At 59.3% G+C, this 8747-nt stretch overlaps 1 protein-coding gene across 1 annotated transcript; it reads right to left on the minus strand.

Annotated features, from left to right (window-relative positions):
- Window positions 1-7258: 7258 nt before the first annotated feature.
- Window positions 7259-8209, minus strand: LOC135636415 (uncharacterized). The gene has a single exon (XM_065148103.1). It carries the CDS (start codon window positions 8207-8209, stop codon window positions 7259-7261), a length of 951 nt encoding a protein of 316 aa, XP_065004175.1.
- Between the last annotated feature and the right edge of the window lie 538 nt (window positions 8210-8747).

An 8747-nucleotide genomic window follows, 5' to 3' on the forward strand; every position in this document is an offset into this window, starting at 1 on the left:
GGCCCGACCCCTCCGACGATCAAGTCAGTGATTGAGAGAGGAGTTTTTGGGTGAAGTTGTGCTGCTGTGTCCTTTTTTTCGTTTGCTTGGGGCCTGGGAGTATTTGTAGGTGAGTTTGATGTTACATTATGTGCCACCCTGCCGAGGCAGGGTCATACCTCCGATGGTGCCTGTCGTCGTCGTGGGTGTTGCGTGGAAGGTCGAGCTGCCGCAGGGTATGGCGAGCCTCGGTCGGTGCCTTCCCCTGCCTCGGACGGTCGTGCAGGGTCAGACGATGAGGTCGTCTGGGTACGGTGAGTGAGGGTGCACATTATGTTGATGTTTAATGCTCGCCCCCTAGAGCAGTGTGCCATCCAGGGGGGCTGACGTCGTGATGTGTTACGTCAAACCCGATGTGTTATGTCAAATCTGCTTTTACCCCTATCATATTCCCCCCCCCCCCGAAAGGAGCTATGTGTCGATTTTTGCATGCGGGGGGTCCGATGCATGGCTTCTGGCCTCTGGTGGGCTGGCCACACGGATCCGAGGGGCACGGTGCATGTGGGCAGGCCGATCGGAGTTGGACTCGGGGGTCATGGAGTCGATGAGGGCCGAGGAGCACAACACAGGCGGGCTGGCCGCGTAGGTGTGGTCTCGGGCGACGTGCGACCGAGGGCCGAGGAGCACAACGCAGGCGAGCTGGCCGCGCAGGTGCAGTCTCGGGTGGCGTGTAGCCGAGGGCCGAGGAGCACAACGCAGGCGGGCTGGCCGCGCAGGTGTGGTCTCGGGTGGCGCGCAGCCGAGGGCCGAGGAGCACAACGCAGGTGGGATGGCCGCGCAGGTGTGGTCTCGGGTGGCGTGCAGCCGAGGGCCGAGGAGCACAATGCAGGCGGGCTGGCCGCGCAGGTGTGGTCTCGGGTGACGTGCAGCCGAGGGTCGAGGAGCACAATGCAGGCAGGCTAGCCGCTCAGGTGTGGTCTCGTGCGGTGTGTAGCCGAGGGCTGAGGAGCACAACGTAGGCGGGCTGCCGCGCAGGTGTGGTCTCGGGTGGCGCTCCCTTCAGTTCAATGGCGGCGGGGATCAAAGAGCTGCCGCATTTAATTTCTTCCCTGAGGGGGAGTTGATTGCTTCCGCCGCACGTCTTTGGGCGTCAGGATCGAGGCGTCCGGATGCTGCCTTTTTGGTGTGGTCGCCACGTCAGGTCTTCTTTAAGGCGGAGCGCCTTTGGGTACTTTCCGATGCGACGCGACGGTTACGCGCGCACGCGAGTGGGCTGCCGCCCACTCTCGGGAGGCGAAGGGGCGCTGGTTCTGGCGGGACATCCTTTTTAAGTAGCGGGCGTCTGACTTCACCTCCATCTTTCGCTGCTGAGTTTTTTCCCTTCTGGTCTCGCCGTCTTCCTTCCGGTCGTCCTCCTCGCCTCCAGCGTCGCAATCCTCTCCCGTAGCACCCCCCCCCCCCCCCCCCCCCCCCCCCCCCCCCAAGTTGAGGTCAGTATGGTGTCCTCTCCCTCCTCCTCTTCTATCCATTCCCCCGGAATTAGGGAGGGAAGTCCTCCTCCGCCCCTTGTTGAGTCATCTGATGGGGAGGTGGCACGGGCTCTTGAGGCCTTGATGTGGCCGCATGATCAGGACTCCTATGTGAGTGAGTCATCACTGGTCGGACTCCGGGAGCGCTATGGTATCCTGAGGGACTACGTTCTTGGCGCGCCTGAACCGGGACAACGGGCGTACGACCCGGTCCCGATGGGTTTCGCCTTAACCCTAGACGCCCTAGAGGCGGGTTTGCGCCTCCCCCTGCACCCCCTCATTGTGTCCTGCTTGTCTTTCTGGCGGATTTCGCCATCTCAAGTGGCGCCGAACTCTTGGCGTTACTTGGTGGTGTTCTTAGGGGAATGCCACTACGCCAATATCGCCCCCACCCTCAACCTTTTTCTTTCCTGTTATCGCCTTACCAAGGGTTCGGGGGGTTACTTTTTATCTGCCCGGAGGGCCCCTTCTAATAATAAAGGGTGGAAGGGGAGGTTTTTTTACGTCAGCAGCGCACAGGACTGGGGTTTCGGAGTTCGTTGGTCTGCGAGGGCGATCGACAACACCACCCCATGTTTGGGCGAAGTGGAGCGCCTCGACCTGGGGAGGCTCAGGGAGATTCTCCCCAGGTCCCAGGCCCTCCGGAACATGACCGAGGAGTGGCTGGTCGAGGCGGGTCTCAGCCCGATGCCTCTGGGTACGTTAGTTGACGTTTGGCTCGGGTATCTGCGTGGTTCATCCTTGGTGTTGACGCTTTTCTCATCTTTTGCAGAAATGGTGAACCTTTGGTCACTCCTTCGAAACAACGCGCCGCAAGCCCCTCCTCCAGCACCACCGACTGATTCGCAAGCCCCTCCTCCAGCGCTGCTGACCGACTCGCAGCCCGGCACGAAGGATGCCCCACTGGAGGTCGAGGCGGGGCGCCCTCGGAAGAAGGCGAAGGCGGCGCCTTCAAAGGGGGCTGAGGAGGGCCCCCGTCGGGGCGAGGCTGGGCCTAGCCGGCGTGCGGCTGGGAAGGATCCGCGGCCGACCTCCGTACGCGACTTGTGCTGACTACCAGCCGGGGACGGGGAGTCGTTCCTGACGCGACTGGTAGGGGAGGTTCCACTCGGGAGGCCCAGCGACCCCCTGGTCGCCCGTTGGGGTGGTTTGTCCCGGGGGGACAGGGTGTGGGCCGGAGGGGACCCCACCGCAACGTTCCTTCGAGGCGCGCTTCATCCCGACATGGCTCGGGATTTATACGTCCTGCCCTCGGAGGCGTTGCTTAACAAGTCCGCCCAATCTTTGATCTGGGTGGGTGCTTCCCTTCTTGCTTTAGTTAGTTTTGTTCGTCTGACGCTGCCCCTTTTTAACCCGTCCTTTCCTTTCGCAGATCCTTCATTATGCAACGGCCCTGATGGACAGGGTGCGTGATGCCGGGCGGATCATCGGGGGCCTTATCAACCGTAATGCTGAGCTCCAGCGCCAGGTCTAGGAGGTCCGTGCCGGGGCCGGTCCGGAGGTCGTGGCAGTCGCCGAGAGGCGCGTGGCGGAGTCTGAGGCGGAGGCAGCTCGCCTCTCGTCGGAGCTCGAGGCCTCGAAAAAAGTGAACGAGGAGCTCCAAAAAATGATAAGGTTGGAGCGGGTCGAGCTCCGCCTGTTGAAGTCGGAGGCGAGCGCCCTCAGCAAGAAGCTGGAGGGGGTGAAGGCCGAAGCAAGAGCGGCCTCGGAAGCATTGGCGGAGGAGGCCTGCCTTCGACCTGTCAAGGACAAGGAGCTCCTCGAGGCGTATAAGAAGTCCGAGGGATTCGAGCTTGGGCTCACACGGACGGAGCAGGTATCCTTTGAGTATGGATACCAGATTGCCATGTCCCGCTTCCGCGCTCGTCATCCCGGCCTCGAGGTAGAGGAGAATCCCTTCACTTCTTACCCCGAGGATCAAAGAGAAGATATGCTCGAGGAGGTCCCCTTCGACGACCGACTAGACGCCCCGTGAAAAGGGGGTTTTGTATTTTTGTTTCCTAAGACGTTCAGCCTGATTTTGTAAGTCGGGGTCAAGTCTTGTAAGCTTGTTTTTTGAAATGAATGAAAAAAGGCTGTTTTCCACGCATTTGGCTCCTTACTTCGCTGGTCGGCAAGCTCCCTAAACAAATTCCTTATGGTTGTAAGACTTCCTTTGCTTTAAACAAAGAATTTCTTAAGGTTCTGGACGTTCCAGGTTCTTGACAGGGAAGAACCGTCCAATCTTGCGAGTCGGTATGTGCCCGATCGGATTATCTCGACGACCCGATAAGGTCCTTCCTATTTGGGGGCTAGCTTCCCCCTTGCTCGGGTCGGGTCGCTGACCTCGGTCTTTCGCAGGACCAAGTCGCCTGACTTAATCGGCCGGGGTCGTACCTTTCTGTTGTAGACCCTTGCGACGGCTCTCTTGTAAGAGAGGCCTTCAAGTGTGCGTCGGCGCGTCGTTCCTTGAGCATGTCGAGGCTGGCGCGAAGTCCCTCGTTCGAGACTTCCTCATCATAGCTCCTTGTCCGAAGGGTGGTAATAGCCACCTCGGGTGGCAAGACAGCTTCAGTTCCGAACGTCAGGCTGTACGGGAGTTCGTCGGTCCAGGCCGATTGGTTACCTCTGCCAGCCCGTTCGTCTGAGGGTGGGCACCGAGCTGAACCTTAGCTAGATGCCATGATTGGAACAGAACTCCCGGAACCTTCTACCGACGAACTGAGGTCCGTTATCCGTAATAATGGTTTTGGGCAACCCGAACCGAGTCACTAGGTTTCTCCACACGAACTTCTCCATTTGATGTTCCGTGATTGTCACCAACGGCTCGGCCTCGACCCACTTTATGAAATAATCCACTCCCACGGTGATGTCCTTCCGCTGCCCTGAAGCCGGTGGGAAAGGACCGAGCAGGTCCAACCCCCACTGTGCGAACGGCCACGCGTACGCGATGGGGCTGAGTGGGATCGCGGGCTGTCGGGGTGCGCGGGCATGTTCCTGGCATGGACCGCACCGCTGCGCGTAAGCTTTCGCGTCCCGACACATGGTCGGCCAGTAGTAACCTTGGCGGAGTATTTTGTGTGCCAAGGTTCGCCCGCTGATGTGTTCTCCGCAAACTCCCTCGTGGGTCTCGGCCAGGACCGTCTGGGCTTCGTCGGGTTCGAAGCACCGTAGAAGGGGATAGGTGAAGGACCGCTTATAAAGTCGCCCACTCTCCTCGGTGTACTAGGCGTGTGTGCGACGTAGGCGCTGAGCTGCAACCTCGTCATGGGGAAGGGTCCCATCCCGCTTGAAGCGTAGCATCTCTTGGACCCATGTGATCAGCGTGCTACCCGGGACCACAACCGCTACTTCGATGGCGCGGGCAGGAAGCTCCTCCATCTCCGGGCATGCTTCGGGGGTTGGTTTTGACGCCAGCTTAGCTAGCGCGTCGGCTCGTTCGTTTTCCTCCCTCGGAACATTAGATAACGTAAAATAAGGGAACTTGGCAGTTAGGTCCCTTACCCGTGCCAGGTATTTCGCCATGGTTGGGTCCCGAGCTTCGTATCCATCACTGAGCTGTTCGGCCACAAGTTACGAGTCAGTGAGGACGTGTATAGCAGCCACTTACATCTCGAGGGCCAGCCTGAGTCCTGCTAGGAGTGCCTCGTACTCCGATTCGTTGTTGGTGGCTTTAAACCCGAAGCGGAGGGAACGCTCGAACGCGCGTCCATCGGGGGCGAGCAGAACCAGCCCTGCGCCGGCACCTTTCGAGCTGGCCGAGCCATCCACGTGTAGGATCCAAGCTTCGGGAGGTTGCTCGGGATCCCTGTCTTCCATCTGAGTTAGCTCCGCGATGAAGTCGGCTACCGCCTGGGCCTTGATGGCGATCCTGGGCACATATCTTATATCATGTTCGCCGAGCTCCACTGCCCATTTGAGGAGCCGTCCTGCAACATCAAATTTAGATAGGACCTATCGAAGAGGCTGGTCGGTGATGACCTCCACCGGGTGGGCCTGGAAGTAGGGGCGCAACTTCCGAGCCGACAGTACTAGGGCGAGAGCGAGTTTCTCTATCGGCGGGTAACGCTCCTCGGGTCCACTTAGGACGTGGCTGATGTAGTAGATCGGAAGTTGTTCGCCGGAGCTTCCTTTGATCAGGACGGAGCTGACTGCATGTGGGGAGGCCGCTAGGTAAAGGCCCAGCTTCTCCCCGGGAGAAACAGAGGCGAGTCGGGGGAGGCTGGCCAGGTGCTGCTTTGTTTGCTTGAAGGCTTCCTCGCACTCCGTCGTCCACTAGAAGTTTTTTGGGTTTTTGAGCGCCCTGAAGAAGAGGAGGCAGCGATCACCCGACCGGGCGAGGAAGCGGGACAAGGCGACAATCCTTCCGTTAAGTCGTTGCAGGTCTTTGATCGTCCGGGGAGACTGCATGTCGATGATTGCCTGAACCTTTTCCGGATTGGCGTCAATTCCTCTTTCGTGTATGATGAACCCGAGGAATTTCCCGGAGGTGACGCCGAAGGTGCATTTTGTGGGGTTAAGTCGCATACCGAACTTGCGTAGCGTGGCGAACGCCTCGGACAGGTCGGCAAGGTGCGCTCCGGCCTCTTGGCTCTTTACAATCATGTCGTCCACGTAAACCTCCATGTTCCTTCTGATCTGATGGGCGAACATCTTATTCACCGTTCTCTGATATGTGGACCCGACGTTTTTTAACCCGAACGACATGACCTTATAGAAGTACACCCCTTGATCGTTGAGGAAGGCCGTATGCTCCCTGTCTTCGGGCACCATCCTGATCTGGTTGTATCCTGAATAGGCGTCCATGAAAGAGACGCGTGCGTGTCCGGTGGTTGCGTCGACCAGTTGGTCGATCCTTGGGAGGGGGTAGCAGTCTTTTGGGCATGCATTGTTGAGACTGGTGTAGTCAACGCACATCCTCCAGCTTCCGTTGTGTTTTTTCACGAGGACTACATTGGACAGCCATTGAGGATATCTGGCTTCCTCTATGAAGTCTGTCGCTAAGAGTCGGCCTACCTCCTCTCGTATGGCGCGTTGCCGGTCAGGAGCCTGCGCCTGGGTTTTTGCTTCACCGGGCGAGCGTTAGGTGGGATGTTGAGATGGTGTTGTGCGACTCCTAGGTCGACGCCCATCATGTCAGATGGGGACCAGGCGAAGATGTCGGCGTTTTCCCGCAGGAGGCCGACGAGTTGCTCCTGTTCCCGCTCGGGCAGTTCTGAACCGACCTTGACCGTCTGGTCTGGCCGAGCTTCTTGCAGTGGTATGTCAATGGTGGATCCCCTCGGCTCGGGGTGGGGCCGATTTTTTTGTTTCCCGCGGGTCTTCCAGTGGCGGCTCGATCCTGGCCCTCTTGTGCAATGAAACGACGGTCAGGTAGCACCGCTTGGACTCTCGGGGGCTTCCCGTAACCTCCCCGACCCTAGCGTGAGTCGGGAACTTGATGGTTTGGTAGTAGGTCGAGACGACGGCTCTGACCTTGTTGAGGGTTGGCCGGCCGAGTATGGCGTTGTAAGCAGTGGGAAGGTCGACCACCAGAAAAGTGGTCATTACCGTCTTCGACCTCGGCGGGACCCCTAAGGTTAAGGGGAGGGTGATAGCACCCAATGGTGATATTGAGTCTCCCGTGAATCCGGTGAGCGCTGAGCACATCAGCTTGATATTCTCTCTAGCCAGGCCGAGCTTCTGGAAGGCATCGAAATAAAGTATGTCGCCCGAGCTCCCAGTGTCGACCATGATCCTTCTCACCTGCGCGTTGGCTACCCTGGCCGATATCACGAGAGCGTCGTCGTGCTCGGGTTGCTCGGATACTCCGGTCGGGAATGTAATCTCGGGCTCGGGCCCGTGTCCGGGGGCTTCGTCCGAGGCGGCTCGGGCGTATGCCTTTCTTCCCGACATGGAGCCCCCCCTGATGCGGGACCGCCAGCTATCACGTCGATGTGTCGCTCGATGGGGCCTTCCGAGCGTGGTGATAGCTGTCTGTCCGGCCGGAGGTACTGGCCGAGATGCCCTTTGTGAATGAGCTCCTCAATTTGCCCTTTTAATTCACGGCACTGTTCAGTGTCATGTCCATGCTGCCGATGGAAGCGGAAATATTTTGAACGGTTCGCGAGCTCTCGCGGGTTCTTCATCGTGTGAGGATCCTTGAGTAGCCCCTTCCCCTTCTCATGGAGAAATATTTCTGTTCGGGACGAATTCGAGGCGGGGAGGGGAGGCCTTGGGTCGGATTTGTCCAGCTTACGCCGGGACGCGACGGGTTGCTGCTGTCGGGGCGGCTCCGACTTGACCTTTTTGTGGTCCTCCCGCTTCCCAGCCATCCATGTCTCCGCGGCGATGAACTGGCTAGCGCGCTGAAGCATCTCGGGGGCCGCGGCGGGGGGCCGCTCCATGAGAGACCAAAAGAACCTGGAAGGCCGCAGGCCTGTCATGAACGCCTGCATCAACAGAGAGGGGTGAGCGTTCGATAGTCCCCGAATTTGGGTTGTAAAATGGTTCACAAAATGGGAGAGGGGCTCGTCCTCCCTCTGGTTGAGCCCGAGGAGCAACGCCATGGACGGCTTTGGCCGAGCGTAAGCCAAGAAGTTAAGCTCGAAGTCTTTGGTAAGTTGGTCGAAGGAGGCGACGGTCCCGGGTTTCAGGCTGCTGTACCACGCGCGGACCGGCCCCCGTAGGGTCGTTGGGAACGTCCTACACATCAAGGCGTCGGAAGTCCCGTATAGCGCCATCTGGGCGCGAAAGGTGGCCACGTGGTCCGCTAGGTCAGCGGCGCCGTCATACGCGTCCAGCGAGGGGAGGCGGAAGTGTGGCGGGATCGCTTGATCTTGTATCTCGGGGGTGAATGGGAAGGCCCTTCCTTCTAGCGCCAATCTGTTATGGTAAATAACTTTTTTAGTCGTGACCTTGGGGTCGACGCGGCTGGTTCAGGGGTCCGAACGACTGGGATCAGGCGTGACTCCTCTAGGGGTCTTGTGGCGGCCGATTGCGGGGGGTCTGGCAGGAAGGCTCCGCGACGCCGGGTTGGGTCGGCTCCGGTTGAGTACCTGCACACAGGTCGGGTCGGAGGTTTGGCCCGACCCCTCCGACGATCAAGTCAGTGATTGGGGAAGGAGCCGACCGAGGCTCGCCATACCCTGCCTTGGATGGTCGTGCAGGGTCAGACGATGAGGTCGTCTGGGTACGGTGAGTGAGGGTGCACATTATGTTGATGTTTAATGCTCGCCCCCTGGAGCAGTGTGCCGTCCAGGGGGGCTGACGTCGTGATGT

This window comes from Musa acuminata, chromosome BXJ3-4, assembly GCF_036884655.1.
Source record: "Musa acuminata AAA Group cultivar baxijiao chromosome BXJ3-4, Cavendish_Baxijiao_AAA, whole genome shotgun sequence".
Taxonomy (NCBI): Eukaryota; Viridiplantae; Streptophyta; class Magnoliopsida; order Zingiberales; family Musaceae; genus Musa; species Musa acuminata.

What these genes read in the sequence shown, in the direction of transcription:
- LOC135636415 (XM_065148103.1), bottom strand. Translation starts at nt 8,209, where the DNA reads ATGGCGCTATACGGGACTTCCGACGCCTTGATGTGTAGGACGTTCCCA.